The following is a 22846-nucleotide window of genomic DNA, read 5'->3' as shown; positions in this document are numbered from 1 at the left end:
TAAATTAAATGGGTAAAAATATTCTTTACATATCAATAAGAAAATTGATTTTTTAAAACTATGATTTTTCTTTTGTTCTTCAAAATTCCTTGAATATTTCATATTCCTCCATAGCAAGACTTCCATTTATCATGAAATCTAAAATAAACGTGTATTAAAAATCTCAATTAAGGAAAAAAAAATGATGTAAAAAAGAAACAAATTTCTAAAGATTAACTTAAGACATTCAGCCTAATTTAATGGAGGACAAACGCTGCGTTCAGGTTTAGTTGGAAATATTTTAATAGGATTAAGTACAACGAAGACATGAAACAAAAAGAAAAAAAAACAGCAATCTTGAATTTTTAAAGTGAGTCACAGCAGCGTTGGTTCACATCCATGCAACACTTCTACTGCTGAGCGCACTGGTTCTCCATGCTGCTGCTGGACGTGACGTGGATCGTCTCCACGGGTTTCCTCTTCCTCGCCACCGCTTTGTTCTGCGGGAGGTTCTCGTCCGGCTCCGTTTTGACTTTCAGGTCAGCCGGAGCAGAGCTGGAGAAACAACAGACGGTAATCAGCACGGTCTTCATCAGGGAACCAGGCGCTGAGCGGACGCACACACGCGGACCTGGGGTTCGGAGCCACAACACCGTCGTCTTCGCTGATCCTCACACACTTGGCGGGCCGCGGCTCCGGATCTGAAGAGGAGCGTGTCGGATGAGCATTCGTGATTCGTCTTCGTTTCCGCAGAGAGTGCAGCGTGCTCACCGTGTGTGGAGGTCTTCATCTCCGCAGGGCAGATGCTTGCCTCAGCATCTTCCTTCTTAATGTTTGACTCCACGGCAACCACCTGCTGGGCTTTGTCGCAGGAGCTCTCCTCAGGGGGGGGCAGGACGTCGACGGGAAGTTTCTCCTTCTTTCTCTTTTGGGGGTTCCTCTTCCCGTCTGTGAGGGGACAGGAGATTGCAGCAGTTCTGCGGAGGCGGGGCAGCAGAGGCTGAACCCCTGAGCGCTTTCTCACCGTTGGGCTCGTATTTGTGCTGAAGCTCCTCGATGCGCAGCTGCAGTTTGATCTTGTCACTTTGAGCCTGTCGACACAAAGAGGTGGAACCGAATTAAAACCCGTTTTAGTGTCAGAAAAAGCCCTGCGAACGGTTAGAGACAAAACCCGACAGAAACAGGGAAAAGAGCGGAGGGTTCCTTGTCAGACGATGGATGTGATGCAATTTCCTAAATGTATTCATGTAAAGTTGAGAGTTCTGGGTTAAAGGAGAACGCTCTAGAAAACTGCTCCAACAGCTGCTTTCAAAGATTTTCTAATGGGACTACCCGAGATTGTGTATGAAAATGACAAAAACAAACCGCGTATAAAGCCGGTTTTAAAGTGTCAAATTCTCACACGTTTAGATTCTGCTAAGACCAACTCTGATCAACTTCTGATGTTGATTTCAGCCAGAATATAAAATAAAAAAACATGTCGTTTTCAAGGACATAGCAACCGTCCTTTCCCTCCCCATTGCTGAGAGCTCTCTGTTTACACCCTCTCCCACTAGCCTACAGCCCCTCACACCCTGCAACATAAACAGTTTAGAGCCAGATTCCAGCTCAGACAAGGAAAATAAAGAGGTTTATGATCCATTTGATCCGAATGGAGCGAGTAGGGAGCTTGTGGCCCCGCCCAGCGCTTTTTCTACGTCACAAATACGATCTCTGCTCCTCATTCACAATAATTTCAACAAAGAGAAACTCAGAAATACAGTTTTAACCTTAATTATCTTTCGATATGTCCTCCATCATCAGGAAAATGCTACAAGAACGTGATTAAAAACACAGTTTTCCATCAGAGTGGGTCTTCAAAGCCAGCTGGTGGGACGGTGGCGGCGCCAGGAGCAGCGAGCTCTCTGAGGTTTCACCTGTTTGAGCAGCCGCTCCGATGTGAAGAGCTTCCTCTCCAGCTCCAGGGCCCTCTGGCTCTCTGACAGAGACTTCATCCTCTGCAAGGACAGCTCGTCCCCCAGGCGCTCTGCGTCCTTCCTGAAGGCACAAACGCAGGTGAGCACAGATCTGTCAGAGATTCTGTGATCCAGAAACAAAAGCCAGCAGACTCTGTCCTTTATGAGGAGCTGCTAAAAGGGAAGAGAAGCGTCTGGATTCGGGAGTGGAATCTTCCTCCAGAGGATGCTTCCCCTTTGTAATCTTTTTACTCTGATTACTTCAGGGATGAAGCTGCAGGATTGCTGCTGAAATATGGGGTGAAGAATTGAAGAAGAAGGGTGCTGCCGTGAGAAGACGAGAGGTGAAGGACTCACACAGTGTCGCTGAGCTTCATCTTCAGCAGGTCAGTGTAGTACGTTTCATCCCGACCGTCGCCTGCATCTGCTGGGGCGGGGTTCGAGGGCTGGGACTTCAGCAACATCTACACACACAAACGGGCTTTTTGATCCAAAACATCTTTGCAGAACAGTCTTTGTTTTTTCCGTCTGCAGTGCAGGTGGAGCTCACCTCCACCTTCTCCAGCCTCTGCAGTTTGGTCATCAGGTTGTGGATCTCGCTGTTTTTCTCCGACAGCATGGACTGCAGCCTCTCCAGCTGAGCCGGGTCGGCTCGCGATCCCTGCAGCTGCATCAGGGTTGCAATTTGGACCTGCAGAACCAAAGAACAGAACATGCACGTCTGTCAGGAGACGGCAGAGATGTGGACGGAGAAGCTGCAGCTCCTGCCCGCTCGCTCGCCTTCATGCGCTGCATCTGCTGTTTGCTGAAGGCGTGCAGCTTCTGCAGCGACTGGTGCTGGACCTTCATGCTGATGAGCTGCCTCTCCATCTCAGCTCTGCGATCCTCCAGCTGGAAAGCAACAAGCATTCATCACTTGTTGTCCCAGTTTTGCTTTGCGACAAAGCGATGCACGTCTTCACCTCGGCAAACAGAGAATTCCCTTTCCGGTTTGGATCCTGAGCCTCCCGAAGAGCCTGATCCAGCTGGACCTGCAGGTCCCGGTTCAGCTCACGACATTTCTGCGCAGAAGACGGCAAGCATGGGGAAGATTTCAGAAGAATTAGGGGGAAACTCCTAAAGTGTCAGAGTGGAATCTTCACCTCCAGAGCATTGAACCAGGAAACGGCTTCTTTTTCTCTTTCCTCCTTCTCTTCTGTGACCCGCTGCAGCTGCCGCTGCAGGGTGCAAACAGCCAGTTCCAGCTGCTGCTGCTGGTACCGAGACTCCTGAACGTCCTGCTCCAACTCTGCCTGCGGCACAAAAACACATCACTGCACTCCAGAACACACGATTCAGGAAAAAATAAATAAATAAATAAATCAGAACCTTTCATGAAAACCTAGATTTTTTAGCAAAGATTGGGTTAGTAGCTTCCAGCTTAAGCCACAAGTGCTGCCTCCCCTCACCTTCACGGTCTCCAGCTCCATCACCTTCAGCTGCACCTCCATCATCTCAGACGTCATGGAGCTCTGGGTCTGTTCGTTCAAAGCTCGAAGCTCCTCCATCTTGTTGTTGAGCGTCTCCGTCTGCACCTCCAGCTTGTGGATCAGCTGCTTTTCATTCAGCTGGGATTTATCCAGATCCGACTGCAACCTGAGCAGCTGAGGCGGCACAGAGAAGCACAACAGCAACCGCCGCGTCATCGCTGGCAAAGGCAGGATGGCGGTTGTGGAGACGAGTGTCCAACCGTCGCAACCATTCTGCTCTTATTACCCGTGACTCCACTGGCTCGGAGTCACAGGTTTCTAGTAACTCAAATTAAGGCGCATTTGCTTTATGCAGATTTATTAAACTAAGCCCTTCACTAGATTCTCAGGAGCCCCATGGAAAGCTGACAGTTCAGTTCATCATCTAAGAAACTTCAATAGACTTTAGTGTTGTTAATTGTCCAAGTGTAGTTTAAAGAAAAGCTTGTTATTCATTAGGTTTTTCCTATCAATGGCAAAAGAGTTTTATCAGGTTTCCACAGGCTCCAGCTGACAGATGTTGTACCTTGTTGTGCAGCTCGCTCTGTGCAGAGCTGTGGCTCCTTTCCAGATGTTGCTGTTGGTTTTGAAGCTGCTGTTTCTGCTGGTTCTTAGAGGACTCGTAGTCCGACTGAAGCGACTCCAGCATCCGGGTCTTCAGTTCTACCTCCCTCTGCAACGAGTACTTCTCCTGCTCAAGAGCCTGTCAAACCAACAAAAGCACATTTTCTTGTCAACCACGCACCCCCTTGCATTTGCTACAACCGCACTGAGAACATAAATGTTTATTTATGGATTCTATTTGACCTCGAGTGCGTTGGTCATCTCTATTCTCTGCTCTTCCAGCTTGCTTTGCAGCTCCATCTGCTGGTTAAGAAGATCCAAACCAGCTTGACCGGCTTTATGGACCAGCTCCTCCTTCTCCCGCAGCTGGATCTTCAACAGCTGGATTTCGTCCTCTGCTGCCATCTAAGACAAAACTTATGACGTTTGTTTACATTCTGATGGAGTGCACATTTCTGATCTATAAGATAAATCGCCAATATACCCAAATATTTGTAATTTAATGACAAATAATTAGTCTGCCAGTTGTCGTGTAATTCCGGGTTAGTACCGCTAGGGGGAGACATATATCTGTTTCAGAAACCTGTTTCCCCGTTTTTTTAAGCAGTCAAAAACAGGTTTAAAAATAAATGTATGGTAAGACTTAAGTGAAACGGCTAATTTGTTGCTAAAGCTTTGATTAGATTTCAACAAATCGGCGCCTTAAATGACACGAAGGACGGAACGCCACCGTTAACATTTCATTGTAGTTTTTCACTTTTACTTTAGTTCTGATATTCAAATATCGACGTATAGCTCAATTTAAAAAAATGTGTGAGGGATTATAGCTGTACATTTAAACATTTACAAGTAAAACGCTGTTTTTAAAACGCAAATGTATTCGAATGAACCACAGCAAAAAAGTTTACTTGACAGTTTTGAATATGCGACGCTAGCTACGGTTTAAAGATGAACGTTGAATCATTTTCTTACATTAAACCAGAGAAATTATATCTTTAAATTAAAGATTAATTGTGAGGAATTATATTTCAACCAAGTACTTTACCTTTTTCAAAAACGTCTCAAACCGCCACTGTTTAAATTCAGGTCCCAAGTTATCGCGATATCTTGCGTGAACGGACGTTGGTGAAGTCAATCACAGCACCCTCTGTCGTCTCGGCAGTGCAAATGCAGCCATTTTTGTAGTTGATATGTGTGCAGTAACCATGGTTTAAAAAAGTTTAATCACAAAATACTTAACTTATTTAGTTTATTTCTACTTTGTCCCAACAGTATATTTTTCTATGTAATTGCATCTTAAATACATTTACTTTTATACATTCCAATTTATGCGCAGCAAAAAAAAAGACAAAATCACGAGTTGGTTTCTTAAAATACTTTTGTTTTAGTAAAAATTCAAAGCATTAATTAATTTTCCAAATAGCACCATTATCCACATTCAAATGTGATACAGTGTTTCTGTGATTGGTGTGTTAAAAAACATGTTTAAATGTATTTTCTAACAATGAAATGACCCATAAATGCTGCGTGGTTTAACACTTTTTCACTTTTCCTTTTTTTTTTACGTGTGCTGATTCGGAGCCTGCAGGTAATGTGCAAAAATAAGACACGGCAAGTTTCCATAACTTCAGTATAATCGATCCTTCACAACATTCAATCCATGGAATTACACTCTAGGCAAACTTTCATGAAGCTCAAATCAGATTCATACATGATTTTCACAGCTAGCTGAGAATCATATCGTCTCTTTTACTCCCTGGAAAAGAAGGTCTTCAGGTGTTTGGTCAGCTGATGCTTTCATAGAGCGTTTTCACACCGTGATCCAAAACTAATAGTGTTTTAAAAATGACATTTCTGTGAAAACAAACCATCTCAAACAACAAAGACAGAGCTGCTTTGTTATTGTATTTACAGGGAATCGTTTTATTTTCTCCTCAAGCTGCAGCAATGGAGGCGTCCTCTGGCTGTCGACCCTGAGGCTGAAGACGGAGAAACACATTTAGGATTTGGACAAAAGCTTTGAATGTGAGCGCTTCTGCTGCGGGTTACCTTTACAAAGATCCGCTGTGGCAGGAAGCGTTTTAGTGCTTGTGTGTTGGAGCTCTGGCAGCGCGGCAGGTTGATGTTGAGCTGGGGTAGTGTTTGGTAGCCGGCCATGAGGGGGTAATAGTTATACAGCATTTGCTGTTCTGTGCCCGGGAGAATACGAAGACGCACCTGCACATCAACACGGCATCAAACCGGTTAATAAAGACGGTAAAAGAGCAGACGTTTCACCAAAACCTTTTCTGTAGAAGAGAATGAAGTCCCATTTCTTTTTCAGGATTTGTTGTTAAATGATCCAAAACAACAGTGATGATTATGTTTTGGTTACTAAGTTATTAACCAGGAAGTTGAGAGAAAAAACTTCCTGATTTTCTGTTATGTTTGGTTGATTCTCTTCTAAAGAAAGATATAAACGAGTAAATACATATTTGTATTTCCAAACATACAGTAAAAAGACAAACGTATAGCAACCATTTGAACATAATATGTGGACCAGTAAGAATGGTGGTTTGATATGTGAATCGCAGTCGAAGTAACGACTTACAGCCCTGAAAAATGGGTTCGGATCCGGCCGTACCTGTTTGAGTCCAGAGAACATGAAGGCGTCTGACGGTTCGACGGCCATCTCCACCTCCTGCACCAGAGATGTTCTGTTCTCGATGTGGTAACGGACTGGAAGAGACTCTCGGACTCGCCCGAACGACGGCAAGTCTGCTCTCAAACCAAAGCAGGAGGAAAAACGTGACAGCATTTTTTGTCAACAACACCGTTACTACACTCAAGGCAAAATATGTTGGAAAACAATGATGAAATCCCTACTTTGAGTCCAGGTCAACACCAACCTGCATAAATGTAGACGGGAACCGACTCCAGAATGATGTGAGGTAGAGTGACGGTCGTTTGGATGAGCGGACCGTCTGGATTGGAAGACTGCCTGTTTGGCAGAGAAAAAACCTCTGAAGATTCCTTAAAAACAACCTGTTCAAGCACGATAGTGGGCGTGAGCTTACCTCCTCCACGAGATGAGGTACTGTCCTGTGGCCACCGTGTTGTTGTCGTTGGTCCCCGGCGGACATCGCAGACAGAAGCACTCGGTGGCACACTCGGCCGTCTGCAGAACAACTGAGCACAGACATGGTGGTTCAACCAGAGGGCCGCTGCCTGGGGCAGATTTCACAGCAGAGGAGACTGCGGAACCTTCTTGAAGCTGCGACTGGAGCTGGGGCGTGTTGCTGGTCAGCGTGAGCAGCTGCAGAGACGAGGAGGCCAGCAGGAGAGGCCACGGAGACGACGAAACCACGTCCGTCAACAGCAGGAAGGGGATGTCCACTGCAACCCGGTCCAGCGGCTCAAACTGCAGAAGATCCCAGAATTCAAAGGGATTTGAAAAACTCCCGTTTGGACCAACAACCTCAACATGTTCCTGCTGATTTTTCACTACCAAACAGAATGTTTGAAATGCTGGCGTGGAAAAAAAAACCATCTCTAGAACAAGCAAAGGATGTGATCATAGTGTTTATAAAAGCAAAAACCATCAGCAACACACCTTTGTGGACACAAACTTGACAGATACGTCAAATGGAACCAGCGTGTCTATAGTGACCGTCTCATCCTGAACAGAAAACAGAAAAACCGAAGATCAATAATCCGTCAAAGACTGAAGGACTAAATCAAGAGGTGACCAGGTTCTCCACCTTGTGACATTTGCAGATAATCTGCCGTCCTTCCACTGCTGTTTCAACGCTGTAGGCCACGTGGAACAAGAAGACCCGGGGTCCAGTTGACCCACACCTGAAGTATATACATTTCTCCAGCTGGACACAGAAAGGAAAACCCTCAGCGGTTGTGAGGAGGACTGCGCTGGCAGCCGTGCAGCGTGTTCTGGTCTGCTTTTGTGTACCGTTCCGCCGGGTTGCAGGTCCCCCAGAGGCACATCGGGAAGCAGAGACGCAGCAGAATCGTCACAAACCTTGAAGGCGTCGAGGGTCACGTGGGTGGTCTGGCTGAGGTTAGCGTCCTGTCCTGGAGAAGGCAGGTGTGAAAGGACCATGAGGGGATTTGAAATGTCCACATCCCGTAAAGAAATGTCTCCCGTGTACCGGTACCACGGATCGGTACACGGGGACCATCCGGTACTTTCTTAAAGCAGCTGCTCCTGCCGCTGAACTGAAACCCTCAAGCTAGCAGAGTTAACAGAAAACAAAGTTCCTTTTGGCAGAAAAGAGCCAGAGCGGAAACAGAAGAAGAGCCTTGGACTTCAAAATAAAAGAAATCTGCATTTAACAGATAAAAACCAGGAGTCTTTACTCTTAAATATGGATTTATTCTGACAAATGTTCCTACAGACCATGATAATAATGTATAATATTCAGGGACCAGCTGTTTGGGGTTTCGTGGATGCTGCTAATAAAGTTGTTCATACGGCGGATTCACATTTATGATTATATTTGGAAAATACCTGTTTTAGGTATTTTATAAAACAATTAACAATTAATTTATCTTTTAGAAATTAAAAGTCAGGTGAGACTAACGATTTTTTTAGCTTCCACTTTGACAGTTATGGGTTAAGGGTAAATTTTTATCACATTTAAATAGTTCCAACACAAAATCTAGAGTGCAAATAAAGTTGAAAGCAGCTGCAGATATTTAACAGAGGACGAAAATAAACTTCACCCTGAAAGGTTAAGAGAAACTGGAAGCTAAAGAGAAGTAAAAAGATAATATTGGATAAGCCCTTTTAGCCTCATAAACCCAGTCCATGAAAATATTGTCCGACATTGAGCCGCTGGAGAAGAAGAAAGAACTACAAGAAACAGCGACTGGTGTGTTTAGGTTGGAAGCTTCTGTTGCTGGAAGCCGGTTTGTTTTGTGTGATCACAGAATCCACGGACGATCAGGGATTCTTGTGCCGTTTGTCTTTACCTGGCTTCAGACCCGTTGTCAGCTGCACATCTCTGGCCACGGCGTCCTCCTGTGATTGGACGGCGAGGCGGATGCAGTACATCTCGTTGGTGAGGATGGGAGGCTGGTGGCTCAGAACCACGGAGATCTTTGGGACTCTGGAGATGATCCTGCACAGAAACAAAAGCAGTGCAGGGATGAAACCAAGTGCTTCCTGCCGCTGGATTGTTCCGGTTCCTAACGAGTCGCCTACATGGTGCTGTTCTGCAGAGTGATGCCGTCCCAGTCGAGCTCCGGATGCGCCTCGTTGCCGCGCGCCCAGCGCCGCGAGGACCTGCTGGACTGCAGGGCTTCGTGAGCGGAGGCGGCGTCTCCCCCTGCCCCCCTCCAGCTCAGGAACACGCAGCGGCCGTTGTCACTGCCCATCATCAGCTCGATGCCCGTTATCTGCATCATCGACATCGGTTAACCGCCGCTCTCCAGCTCTAAGTTTCCCCGTCACGCACACAGACCGCGGCTTACCTCAATCTTCTTCCCAACATCCTCCGTCTTTGCCACAAAGCTAAAACGGTAGCGTTTGGGTTTCCCCGGCAACAGCGTCATGTCCTCCTGACCGGATGATTCAGCCACACACCACTGGTTGTACTCCTGCAAGAACAAAAACAATCGTTTTGACATCAAGCTGACGGACGAAAGATTCTTTCAAAATTTCTAATTATTACAGATGAATCTCCATCACAGACAGTTCAACCACCATCCTCATCGAACCGCGACATCTCAGCCGGTTTTCCTCAAGGGGAAAAAAACCCTCACTTTTGATCAAAGACCTAAACCCTTTTGACTTCCTGTTTAAATAAAGGTGTGAGGAACAAAGGAGTAATGGAAGGGGCGATGGTGATGTTCTTGACAGAAATGGGGATGATCCTGTTTGAGCGCCACAATAAAACTTCTTTTAAAAGCATTTAGAGAAGATAAACGTTCAAGTTCATTCTTTGCTTCTTAAGTTTGTTTCTGCAGTTTAGGAGCCAATGCAGTAAAAAAAAAATAACAACAAAATCTAACAACATCACTTAAAAAAACCACCAGCTTTTGGAGCAAAGTTTGCCGTATTCACATTTGATTTTAACTCGTCTTAAACCTGTTAAACAACATTAAAACGAGCAGCATCAGAAGGACACTTTGTTTCAAATCTAAAGGAAAAAGAATTCAAATAAACACATGAGCTGCCACCTTTACAGCATATACAACAAGACATTTGTAACGTGTCTGTGTTTGTCTGTAAAGGTAATAAAAAATATCACTTTTTTTAATAACCTTCTTATTTTACTTACCAAAAAGCTGGCATTTTGAGGTAACCCTAATCTACCTTAACAGAACACAAGACTTTATGACTTCAAATGCATAAGAATGTGTAAAACTTTCTCCACGTTTCTCTACACAACCAGGCTTTAGCAGCTCCTGGGTTGCTGTCCGTGGTGCTGAAATGAGGGGAGCAGACCACCTGCTTCATTGATGATGTGTTTATCAATTAAAACTCATCAATAACTGTATGGTCAAACAATCTGTCTGCATAGATGAGCTCCTTTTTCAATTTTTTTTTGCAACAGCAAGGTGTAAAAGCATTGCTGGTGTGGTAGAAATACAAAATTAAAAACAAAACCCCCCAAACTATCTAAACTATGCTAAACTTTATAATTTCTTTATAATCTACTCTATAATTTTTTAACATTTATATAATCAGCCTTAAAATGATCAGTTTTTCAGACAGATGCCATCATACGGGCATCCTTTTGGCCCTGCAGTGTGCTCTGGTACCCCTGGTTAGAAAGCACAGACGTAAAAATAAAATCCTATAATAAGATCCTCCCACCCCTTCTTTATATGATATTTCAGAAGGATGTCGTTTCATTCTGTGGGTTAAGGAAGGGTGTATTTCTATGATTGTTGGGTTCTTTTTTTGTTTATAAAAAATATCTTTCTGCTCTTTTGGTTTTAGGATGTAATCATACAGGAAGAATTCAGTGGAAACAAGGCAGCTGCAATCCTGTCACTGTTAGTTTTGACGTGTTTAAACCAATAAAATGTGCTTCTCAATCCAGTTTCATGCACAACTGTCACTGTGCAAAATGTGCACCGTAAATGTTAAACCGATAATGAACAGAAACACCCGAAGGATCTGCGATTAAACATCAAAAATTCAGCTTTTGTGACAGCAAAGTTACGTTTATGAAACTAAAACGGACGAATCGGTTTAAACCTGGACGCCCCGGTTTGTTGTCTGGACTTTACCTGGTTGCTCAGGCTGACTGACAGCTTGTTGAAGGACACGGGATGAGGACAGTCGGCCCGGACAAAGACCTGCAGCTGGATGGGCTGGTCCACATGGAAACTGGGAGACTGGAATTTAGCCTTACATTGGACTGATGGAGGAGAACATCAAAAATGAAAACAAACACATTTGGGATTTTTAAATCATCGTGAAAAGGTTATCCTTTAAGGTTGGAGAGTTTCCTGACTGAATGGGATGTAGTCCTGAACTTCTATCGTCATCTCATTGGACCCAGCCAGAGCCATGCGGTCGGTCCACAGCGACCTGGCAGCGCCGACAGAAGACGGGTCACAGTCCGGCTCGGGTTCAGGCACGTCGTTCTGAAAACGACATAACCAAAAATAATAATAATAATAATGGATTGGATTTATCTGCGCTTTTCATGACACTCAAAGCGCTTACATTGTGTCCATTATTCATTCACTCCTCATTCATACTTGGTGACGGTAAGCTATGGTTGTAGCCACAGCTGCCCTGGGGCAGACTGACAGAGGCGTGGCTGCCATTTCGCGCCTACGGCCCCTCTGACCATCACCGGGAACATTCATGTACATTCACACACCAGTGGAGCCACACTGAAGGCAAGGAGGGTGAAGTGTCTTGCCCAAGGACACAACGACATTTTGGCTGGTGGGAGCGGGGATCGAACCGCCAACCCTTCGGTCATTGGACGACCCGCTCAATCACCTGAGCTACTGTTGCCCCTAAAACACACATGGAGGAATCCTGATCCTGATGAAGACTTTGTTTTGGCCGTAAATGTGTTTTGCTCACCATCAAAACTTTGAGGAGGTTCTTCTCAATCCTCGACTTTTGCTCCTCCTTCAAATCAGAGGCTGCGACACAAACGTTCACAAAATGAAGCGCTCCTGTTGTCGTGTGCGCGTCGGACGGCAGGAGTGTTGAGAACGGATGACTGACCTCTGCCCAGCAGCTCCATGCAGTAGAGGATGTAGTCCTTCACGCTGGCCATCAGATAAGCGCAGCGCAGAGCGGTGCTCAGGATGTCGGTCAGCAGAGCGCACCATCGCTCCGTGCGATAATCACACATCACATAGTCCAGCAGCCTGGTAACAGCACACACAGTTCATCGGCTTTCACCCGACTCCGGCATGACGGGTTCAACTTGAGCTGCGCTGGACTTACTTAAAGGCTTTGGTGTAATCTTTTGCATGATAGTATTCCTCTCCCATCTGCACCACTGTGACGACAACAGACAGCACAAAAAAAATGTTAAAAACATTTTTTTAATAACAGGAAACCTGAAAGTGTTTCTACGTACTCAGGTGACTCTTCATTCGAGGGCACTTGTACTTCTTGAATTGGGCCACAGCGTTACCGAGGAGCGCTATAATCAGCTCCTGACAGTGAAACACAGAGAGGGAAGCAGCTTTTACGGCATAAAATTACATTTATTCTTTATTGATCTGTAGCCTTTGCTGTCTGGCAACTGAAAATGAACAATGTGGCAAAATATTCCCAGAATAATCAGAAAATAATGGCTTCAATATGGCCAAAAAGGCCAATTATTTTATTATTTGTCCTAAATAAAACAAGGAAAAGCAATAAGTGCACTTGAATTAGGCACTTACAGAATGCGGTACATCTCTCTCCTTGATTTGCAGAGCGAGAATTCCCACCTTCTCCTTCTCTGCGTCCTGTGGGTCGATACCTGGAGAGAGAGTAAAGGCCACATGTCCATGAAGCTCCCTCCCCTCTAGGGATGAGTACCAAAACTCAGTACGGTACCGTTATACACAGAACTACCGGCACCAGATAAAAACGCAGATTTCTGTGTTTCACTTTTGGACAAGTCTATTCAGCGTCGCTGTGTAATTCTAGCCAAACGTTTGACCTTTCCAGGGATTGTGGTAGGTTTATGCTTTTGTGGCTTTCCTGCTGCTCAGAACGTTTCACAAATCAGAAACTGTGTTTAATGTGTTTTTTACTATCTAAATCATAATATAACCCAGGTTTGAGCAGTCCAGGTCCTGTGGTTTTTGAACTGGAGCGTAGTAAGCGAGTGAAGGTTTGTACTTCCCAGCAAAAGATTTGACTTTATGGATCATTCTGCATGAGAAAATGCTCGCTCGTACTCTGATGTCCTTGTCTCCAGGGCCGCTGGCCGTAGAAGTCCAGCCCTCCGCTCTGGGTGTCCAGTGGGTCGGGAGAAGGATAACTTGCTCCAGCCTTTAAGGATCAAGCAGTTTAACTAATGGAGATATGATCTTAAAATGAATTTCACATGTGAAAAGTGTTGCGACATCTCCGTACAAAATCTACATTCTAAGGCTGAATTTATGATGCGTTTGCAGCTCATTTATAATATGATCGTGACACAGGAAGTGCTTGTTTTTGTGGGTAAACGCGTCACCTGACAGAGCTGGTGAGCCAGCTGCTTCCTGTCCTGAGTGTAACAGGCAGCCTGCTGGTAGTAGAAACCAGGGTTCTGGGTCTGGATGGCTGTCAGACCCAGCTTTATGGCCTCGTCGAACAGCTCACCAAACGACTGGAACCTGGTGGGAAATAAAGTGCAGGAGTCGGTCAAGATCTCAGAAATCCTTAGAAGAGAGTAGATGTAAAGGAAAACACTGAACAAAAACGCTCAGAAAACGATCTTGAAGCCAAAATTCTGATTTTTTTTAAAATTGCTAATACTGTTTGACAGTAAAACTCCACGACAGAGCATAAGAAAAACTCATCGAATTTCAATTTTTGAATGTTTTCTTGTGTTTTTACTCAATTTTTTCTATGTGCAAGTGTTGCTCAATGCTAGCATCTGGCTGCTATTGAATTAAAGATGCCATCCATCCGTCTGGTTCAACAGTAATCTGATGCTTTCTCCAAAATGATGCATCCAATTAACAAGTGAAACTAAATCTTGCACACTAATATTTAATGATTCCCGCCGCTAAAAAATTGCACAACCGTTTTACTTTGATCACTTCAAAATAACCCTTTAACACGGTTAACACACAGTCTATTGGAACTCTTCGACCGTTTATGCGATGAAGGTGAATCGGCTGATTCTGACGCTGAAGAATAAAGTGGCTTTTCATGTCAGCTTTGCACTGATCTGCAACACATTACTAACACAGTGGTGGTGTTAAGTGTTGAACATCGGTGCTCTCCTCTGCTTCAGAATGGCGTTCATTGCATGAACGGTTGAAGAGTTGCGGTGGTTGAAAGAACACTGTGGAGTTAAAGCGCAGACTTTCCCCACTGTGTAGCCAGTGTTTTCTTCTTACTGTTTGGACATCCAGGCAGAGTGCTCGAAGGCCAGCTCGGCACAGCCGATCTTCTTCTTGCACTGGTCCATGTGTTTCCTGAACTGAGCTATAGCATCCAGAGGAGTGTTGTGCTGGAAACACAGGCGGCAGATCTGCAACACAAACACAGAGGGGGAAAGGAAATGGGGTCAGACTGGTGAAGCCTTCATCACTGACTGTATATGGGAACTGGACTGAGTGACCCCCTGGGCCCAGGCGTTCTCTAAACAGGAAGTACCCGCTGGCTCCATGAAGCCAAAATCTTGTGACAGCTATTTCTCCGTCATTCTATTGGTCAGAATAACAATTCTTGCTCTGATCATTTTTTTTTACATTATCCTTGATAATCACCATTTTTTTTTATTTGATTTTTTTTTCTGTAGCTCAAATTTTTCAAATCATAAACAGGCCAATCAGTAGGCGGAGCCTGCTGATCCCTTCGGCCAGTATTCGAAGAGTTAGAATGATTTGGTGTTGCCCACTTTCAAGTGGAAGGGGTGTTGACTTCCAACAATCTCACTCCTGATTGGAGATGGTGGTCGCCATAGAAACTAACCCCTAACCCTAACCCTTAACCCCTAACCCTAAAGATACACTTATCCCATAGGGCTAAAGTTGCCCTTTTTCTTTTAAACCAATGCCAACCCCGCAGACGATTTACCTTATAGTTGATGAATCCAGCCATGGTTTTGATCTCCAGCATGTTGGTCTCATGCGCCCTGAGCTCATGAACCAGACTGTACGCCGTTCTGTAGTATCTGCAGCCACAACAGTTACAGAAGTCAATCACAAAGTGGCAAAGACTTGGTGAGGATGAACATTAACTCCCAGCTATGTTATGCTGTGAATTTTATTTTTGAGATTTGACTGTTTTGGGGTTTTTATGAGAACCTGAAATGAAAACGCCTTCCTTGTGTCTTCTCAGTGCTGCTTTTCCAGTCTTGAACCGTCTTTTTAAATGAGCAACTTTGGCTTCAGAACAAATATATATATATATTTTTTTTTATTACTGCCATATGACACCACGTTAAACTAAAAATTAAAACAGTTGGAATAACCTCAAAAACAGCATCAGAGGTCTGGTTTCACTTTGGTTTAAAGTTCCACTCCGATCATCTTCTGATCTATTTTCAAAGCGTTTCCAGTGGTCTTTTAATTAGGATTATGCTATTTTTAGCCAAGAACTGTTGATTTCTAGAATATATTTTCAGCATAGCGGCAGGAGTTCATTAGAAATTCGCCACCGAGTTGTGGGCGGGACCACTGGCTCGGAGCCATCCCGCCCCCCATCCACTCCCCGTTCCTGAGCTTGTGGCCCGCCTGGCATATTTTCTACGCAACAAACCAAACTTCCAAACTGCATTTTTTTGGTCTGTTCCTGATTCGCTAAAATTTCATTTGGAAAAAAAAAAAGAAGAAGCTATTTTAAGATGAATTTTCCTTCTAAATGTCCTCCATCATGAGAAAAATGCCACAAGAACCTGTTAAAAACATCAAAAACAGCATTTTCATTTGTTGTGGGTCAATTAGTTTAAATAAACCGGAGCCTGTAAATGAAACAAAATGAACCGTCAGTGAAACTAACGTAATTTAGAAAAGCATTAATAAGGAGATTATGAGGATTGTGGTTTAGTGGTAGAGTGTCCGCCCCGGGACTGGTAGGTTTTGGGTTCTAATCCCAAAACCTCTCTGGTTAAAGAGCTGGATTAGACAGAAGAAATTTCACTGACAGCTAGACAGACTTCTGTGACCTATGATCCAGAATCCAGATCAGATGTGGATGTTACTACATATGTGAAGGAGTTAAGCCGTAGAAAGATTCTTTATATGACACAAACAGCAGCGAATAAACAGCTGTGTGAATGGACGGATTCAGTGGCTGCATGTCGTGACTGAAAGCGTGTGACAGTTGTTGTTCTCCACGTCCACACAGATCCCTCGGCTCACACTCACTTCAGAGCATTCTGGGTGTCCTGCTTGAGCTCGCTGAAGAAGGCGATTTTAAACTGGTGCCTGACAAACAGGAGCTGGAACAGACAAAGCGGTTGGTTTCGGTAGAAGTTCAGGTGAAATTATTTTTCGGTCAACAGTTCACACCTGGTGCGTTGTTTTGTTGAGGAACTCCTTGTGTGACTTTACCCGACGGATCTCTGTGTAGTAGTACGTCTGAGCGTGCTCATAGAAGGCATTTTCCAACCTTCATCATCAAAAGGCAGCGTCAGGTCATGTTTCTGCATTTATCTATCAAACCAAGACCCTTTCGGTTGGGACAGGTACCTGATAATGTAGCCCACTAAATGGTCGGTGTGCGGCAGAACGAAGAGGCTCTTGCCGGACAAATCACAGGCGGTGCACAGAGCTTGTGCTCTCTCTGATGCTACCAGGTCCTCACCTGCACAAAACAAATCAGGATAAACATTTGGCTTCACCTTAAAAGCCATAGAAAACACTGTGAAATGATATCCAGGCCTTACCTGGAGGTAAAGGAGTTTTCTTTTGGATTAAAACCACGGCCACCTTGGCGTTCCGGCCCTGCAGACTGGTCCTACAGGCAAACAAAAGCCATCAACTCCACGTTTAACTTCAATTGTTTGGTTGGTGATGTTCTTGGCTGCACACTGCTAAGCAGTGAGTGCAACAACAGTTCACTAATGCACCATTTAAACCAAATTGTAAAGGTCATATGTCACAAAAATGACAGCCGCTGTTTCCCTCTGGGATCTGAGCATCCCTCCACACCCCAACCCTATGAAAGTCTGCTGCATTGAAGTCTTCACTGGGGTTTTACAGTTAAAGCCGAATTATTTTACAATGATTCATGCCAATGTTTAGCTATTAGCGCAGACATTTCATTGTGTATTGCTACAACTAATAATACAAAAGTTTAAAACAAAAAGAGTAAATTAGACAGATTAAAAACCAATGCAACTAAGTCAGAATACTGGTTTGTCGTCACATCTACTTGAGTGAAAGTACTCTAATGAGGACAATTTTTATTAAACTACAGTGTTGCCTTACTCTACCGTGGTTCACCGTTTTTGCTATTATTTAGTGCAATTTTGCATGGTTTTAGTTTTATATTTTATTTACAGTGCAGTGGGTTCTGCATCCTGATTGGCTGTAGACCGAAGGTGTCCAAACATTTTGCAAAGAGGGTCAAATTTAGTGTGTGAGGGCCGATCGACCATTCAGCCCGTTTTGTGTGAGCTCGTATAACATGAAATCTAAATGAACTATTTAGGGGTTTTTTTTAACAAAGGGATACTTTTCATTTCTTCCCATAGAGCAGAATAGATCTGAATTCATTTTTACCAAAAATGCAGTTTTTAATTTGTGAGCCAGAAGTAAAATAAAGAAAAAAGTCTGTCTGGAAAACAAAAAGTCAATGTAAAATCTGGGCTCATGTGATAAGTTACACATTATCGACTGAAGCTCACGGTCAACTTTTACATTTAAAGCATGTGGACAAGTGAGTAACACAAAAAAGTGATCCCATTTTGACCGCAGAAAAAAACAAATCTGTTTTTCTTGTTTGGCCCTTAAGATCTAGCAACCACAGGTTGTTGCCACATGTTTACAACGACTTATTACATACTGTATTTTCCGGACTATAAGTCGCTCCGGAGTACAAGTCACACCCCTTGCCAAACTATGAAAAAAAGGGCGACTTATAGTCCGGAAAATACTGTAATTTGGCCAAACACATCCAAGAACTGCAAATCTTACAAAGTCCTGGGGGCCAGATATGATTGATTCTATGGTAGGAGCCTGCGGGCCGGTAGAAACTTGAATGCGGGCTGCGTTTGGCCCACGGGCCAGACTTTGTACATACGTTTTAGACCACTGTCAATCAACCTCCTCCACGCCATGTCTCCTGTACAGAATGCATGCAGCTCTTCAAATTTTACAATCCTGGACTTATTTTTCTATGAAGGTTTGACCTCTGAGAGTTTAAAGAAGAGAGAAAAGTGTGAAAATGTTCAAGTCTGTGGATAAAGCGTGTAGTGAGTAAAGCTAAAAGTATTTTGGTTGTGCGTTGGTCTGAGGGGGAAATGGTTTTTGCACTCCTGTCGTTTTTGCGTTGGACTGGCGTCTTGGAACGGTTGATGCCTTCTGCGGACGAAACGCCGTTTTCTTCACAGCAGAAAGATTCTCGGATTCGTCCATCATTGCAAGTAAAACTAATATTTCTTTAGGTCAACAGGACATATTATTTAACTTGGTGACAGCAATCGAAAACCATTTGTCATTGTACTTGTGCAATGACAATAAAGCTAATTTATTCTACCACAGCCTCATAGTTACAGATATTTTACATGTTAGGTTCCCAAGATAGCGCCACCCACAGGACAAACAATACAGTTCTTCTCCAACACATACAGTGCAGTGAAGAACACAACTGTTATCAAATGATTTAGTAAATGTGACATTTTATGTCCCCCTTCATCTCAGATGCTTGATTAGTGTTTCTTCACAAAAGAATCTTTGTGATTTTGCTTAAACTGGACATTTGTGCGTGTAAATTTATTAAATCTTTATGAGAGGCAAGACATTTTTTTAATGTATATTTATTACTATCAATCCTGTTTTAACAAATGAATATTATGATTAAGTGAAGCACATTTTCATTTATGACTTTTAATAAATGTATATTTTTTAATTTAAAATGTTTTTTTTTTTTTCATACATAAAGTCACATTAAAAGGACGTCCAGATAAAAAAATCAAACGTTTCCACAGACGCACGTGCTTATGTACGTCTTAGCGGGACACCAGCCTTTGCTGCTGTTCCTTCTTGGTGTCAGTTTGGTCTCTGAATGCCCTTAGGTGAGTTGTGGTGTCATGAATGCAGCCCTGCACCCCACTGGAACTTTCACACCTTTGTGCCACCTAATCTATAGCTTCACAACCAAAACCTCAGTGCAGTCTCCTCAGCGCCTTTACGGTTAAAGTTTGGCTAGACTTAATGTCATTATTGAGGTTATAGCTGATGCAAAGGCATGTCGGTTTGATTAAAACTGCAACGCAACACCCCCGTTGACAGCTTTGGGTTAAATGTAGTTTTGTCGCCATCACCTACCTGACAATTTCCACTTTCGTCGCACATTCAGACTGTTTTTCCTTCCACTGCGGGTCATCCCAGTCCAGTTCGTAAAACAAAACTACCAGAGCAGGAACCAGGTTCAGATGCTTGTTCATCCAGCCTGTTTTTAGGATGCCTTTGGGGATGTACCACTCGTAAGATGTCCGCTAATTAAGAAGAAAAACAAAAATCATTTACCTTCCTAAATGAATTCCTTTCTTTAAATCTCAGTAGGATTGTTAATCCCTGAGAAAAGTAATATTTTTAAATGAACTTTGCACAGATTCGTCACCTTGGTGCGACATTTGGGATACTCGTGGTCTCCTGCGAGCACTTTGAAAGAGATGGGGACTCTGTCAGCTCGACGGTTGGCACAGAAAGCGTCCCAGATGGCCCGATGCACAGCATTGTACACAACATCCAGACCAGTCAGAGCCACAAAAGCCATGGGCCGGCAGCAAAGCTCCGGGGGAAGGTCCCACTGGGAACCAGCCATCCTTATGCTTTAACAGACACACCTGCACAAAACAAACACGATCTCTCTATAATGGAGCCCCTGCAGAGGAAGCTTAAACATGTCGTTTAGTCAATGAAGCAGAAAATAACACATACTTTTCATTTATGAAACCTTAATGAGTATTTTGCAAGAAAAATACCGACTAAATAACATGCACCTATGCAAGAAAAACTGAAAATAAATAAATAAACAGACGTAAATATTATCCAGCAGCAGGTCACAAGACTTGGACTTGGTTAGCAGTCACTTAGCTTCTTAGCTTCTTAGCTTTGACACTTGTTTACATCTACCGGTGTTGAGCTGAACTTAGCAGCTCCCATCGAGGCTTCACGGAGCGCAGGGATTATCTGCTGCTGAGAAACATCCTCCACAACACGGACCGAGTAGCTGTCATTGAATATTTTTGAACCACCATCCGGCCAATATTATAAAACACAAACGCAGAGACGAAAGCGGAACTAAGCAAACAGGATAACGCTAGCAGAAGGCGATGCTAACCGTTTAGCTCAACGGAAAGGCGACTCAAAATTGCATGTCTGTGAGAGAGAACATCATGGACGCGTTCCTGGGGAGCTTACCTCAGTTGCATTGCTAGGTGAATTCGTGAAAGCAGTGCAGCAGCAGCAAGGCTCAGCTAATGGGCTAGCTGTCAGCGGCTCAGGAGTGACAAGCTGGCTAGTAGTAGTGGGCGAGGCTGAACATTTCCTTGGCGAGTATTTAGTTCTAGTTTCCGGCCGCCCAACTTCACAAAAGCTAGATTCTAACTCTATTTACCATTAGAACGCTAAACATTGCTCTGACATTATCTGTGAATCAAAAACTGACAGCGGATTTAGCTGCGGTTGCTGACGAGACCAGAAAGTCTCCAGCTAGTTAGCTTGTTCTGGGAAACTTGAACTGCACATCCGGCTTGGTTTTTCAAAATAAAACGAAGAGCCCTTGTATTTTCCTGCAGAAAAGAAAAGCAACATGGAAAAGGAGTAAAAGGAAAATAAAGTGCACAAACACCAAGTAATGAATGCAAATGTAAGTTTTTTTTTATATGGATTTATAGCAAATGCACATATTTGCTTAATGTAAAATGTTCCACAGTTTTCACATTTGTCTCTGTCTTGTCCTCTCAGTCAATGATCAGACTGTTTAACTATGTGAGGTTACTATTTTTTCCCCCCTTATAGCAATTCTTTTCTTCCCACTGTCTAATTTTGCTTGCCCAGCAACAAGGAATATGCATCAAGAAAACCCTTCAAGACAATGTTTGACACATATGGCCTGTTGTTAAAACACAATTAAAACAAATGAGCTTTATTATACACAATTTTTATTTTATAATAATAAAAATCATGATTCATTTAGCCTAGTTGAATGTATTTGCTTTTTGTAAAATGTCTCAAGAAAACCACAGTTGCAATTTGATACTTAAACCAAGTTGAATAGAACAATACAATGACGAAAATAGGAAATTTAAACAGGTTTGAAGATCCAATCTGATTAATGAAGAAAAAAAAAGTAAAATGCAGATTATGTTAGAGGTGAGCAGCAGCATTCTGTCCGGGATACCCGATGCCTTTCTCCAACTCCCTCCTCTCTCCTGTGGTCATTGTTGCAGCAACACAGTAGAAAAATAAAATCCACAAATCCTCCAATATTCCACATTCAGTCCTATAGATCTCCTCATAAGCCAAAGTGTGGCTGAAGCATCCAGAAGAAAGAAGAAGACAAACTTCTCCAGGCGAGAGAGAAGCAACCAGAACAATAACGTCATTTTTTCCTTTCCACTTTCGGCTTCTCCCATCAGGGGTCGCCACAGCGAACAAGTCGCATGGTAAATTTGGCAATGTTTTACGCCGGATGCCCTTCCTGACGCAACCTTCTCAAACCGGGCTTGGAACCGGCAGAGGTAGAGAAGGGAAGAGGGAGCAGCCCGGAGTCGAACCTGGGTTTCACGGACGGAAGGCGCCGCAAACCAGCACGAGCTAAACTGGCTCAACCAGAACAATAACGTCATAATAAAAAAATTTGTGAATACATTTTTTAATGAAAACAATACATAACTAAGAAAAATAAATCTGTAAAACAATTTCCCTCTATCCCTCTATCTTTATTTTAGGATTTAGGAAACAAGAAAAACATTTTACATAATAGCAAAAATATCACAAATTAGTTGAAGGCCAGATATTAACATTCAATTAAACAGACTGCCATAAAAAAAGAGAAATAGCACAAATATAAATTCTAATAAAATTATATTTATTTTATAAGTAATGTTTATATTATTTTTATGAATAAATACATAAAATACATTAAAAGTTATGTAAATTATAAATACTGACAGATGGAATAATTTTATTTTTTGTGTATTTCTTTGGTCAGAAATGTTGAAGAATTATCTGATGGGAAGTTTGATTTTCAAAAAAGTCTAGAACAAATCATGAGCTAAGAGAAGAATTTTAATGAAATAAAATATAAAAAGTGAAAAAAAAATTTTTTGTATCAGTTTAGTACAGAGGAAAAGCGGGGGGAAAAAGCATCTATCCATCCAAGCTTTAGTTTTCTAAGAGTTTAGTTTCCGGAAGCAATATAAGAACAATGCCTCTTTTTCTGAACCTACATCTGACCATTTCAAATATGTATTATTCCTTTAATTTCAAATACCATCCTGATGGGAAAAAAATAGTAAACTAACCTGCACCTGC

The 22846-nt window shown here is 43.1% G+C and overlaps 2 protein-coding genes across 3 annotated transcripts; both read right to left on the bottom strand.

Annotated features, from left to right (window-relative positions):
• Positions 1-258: 258 nt before the first annotated feature.
• spdl1 (spindle apparatus coiled-coil protein 1) lies at positions 259-5157 on the bottom strand. The gene is made up of 14 exons (XM_004073596.4): positions 5052-5157; positions 4250-4411; positions 3969-4145; positions 3383-3577; positions 3077-3226; positions 2897-2995; positions 2715-2825; positions 2485-2625; positions 2292-2398; positions 1896-2016; positions 1004-1070; positions 751-927; positions 611-680; positions 259-534 (listed from the first exon to the last, which is right to left on the bottom strand). Exons 2-14 carry the CDS (start codon positions 4409-4411, stop codon positions 390-392), a joined length of 1722 nt encoding a protein of 573 aa, XP_004073644.1. The 5' UTR covers positions 5052-5157; the 3' UTR covers positions 259-389.
• A 213-nt stretch (positions 5158-5370) lies between these two features.
• Positions 5371-21054, bottom strand: trappc11 (trafficking protein particle complex 11). 2 transcript variants are annotated; one of them, XM_004073595.4, is made up of 30 exons: positions 20729-21054; positions 19926-20151; positions 19631-19800; positions 17026-17096; positions 16829-16943; positions 16649-16748; positions 16505-16578; positions 15213-15309; positions 14531-14664; positions 13657-13798; positions 13379-13472; positions 12875-12954; positions 12565-12643; positions 12429-12483; positions 12204-12349; positions 12057-12118; positions 11470-11602; positions 11243-11373; positions 9476-9601; positions 9207-9400; positions 8975-9123; positions 7953-8074; positions 7747-7866; positions 7599-7664; positions 7250-7406; positions 7063-7174; positions 6895-6986; positions 6630-6763; positions 6056-6223; positions 5371-5985 (listed from the first exon to the last, which is right to left on the bottom strand). In XM_004073595.4, the coding sequence occupies exons 2-30, from the start codon at positions 20127-20129 to the stop codon at positions 5941-5943; spliced, it is 3372 nt and encodes a 1123-aa protein (XP_004073643.1). In that variant the 5' UTR covers positions 20130-20151; positions 20729-21054; the 3' UTR covers positions 5371-5940. The 2 variants fall into 2 exon arrangements, with proteins under 2 accessions (XP_004073643.1, XP_011478846.1); XM_011480544.2 differs by having other exon boundaries at positions 5560-5985; positions 20649-20729.
• Between the last annotated feature and the right edge of the window lie 1792 nt (positions 21055-22846).

Source organism: Oryzias latipes, chromosome 10 (genome assembly GCF_002234675.1).
Source record: "Oryzias latipes chromosome 10, ASM223467v1".
Lineage (NCBI taxonomy): Eukaryota > Metazoa > Chordata > Actinopteri > Beloniformes > Adrianichthyidae > Oryzias > Oryzias latipes.
The sequence above is the reverse complement of the archived record's forward strand: the minus strand, read 5'-3'. Positions and strand labels throughout refer to the sequence as shown.

Coding starts and splice junctions, on each gene's coding strand:
- spdl1 (XM_004073596.4), bottom strand. CDS start 4,411: ATGGCAGCAGAGGACGAAATCCAGCTGTTGAAGATCCAGCTGCGGGAG. Junction 2,626..2,714: donor AGCAGATGCAGCGCATGAAG/GCGAGCGAGCGG, acceptor TTGGTTCTGCAG/GTCCAAATTGCAACCCTGAT. Junction 2,017..2,291: donor ATGAAGCTCAGCGACACTGT/GTGAGTCCTTCA, acceptor TTGTGCCTTCAG/GAAGGACGCAGAGCGCCTGG.
- trappc11 (XM_004073595.4), bottom strand. CDS start 20,129: ATGGCTGGTTCCCAGTGGGACCTTCCCCCGGAGCTTTGCTGCCGGCCC. Junction 16,944..17,025: donor GAAAACTCCTTTACCTCCAG/GTAAGGCCTGGA, acceptor TGTTTTGTGCAG/GTGAGGACCTGGTAGCATCA. Junction 12,644..12,874: donor AGAGAGATGTACCGCATTCT/GTAAGTGCCTAA, acceptor TTTCACTGTCAG/GAGCTGATTATAGCGCTCCT.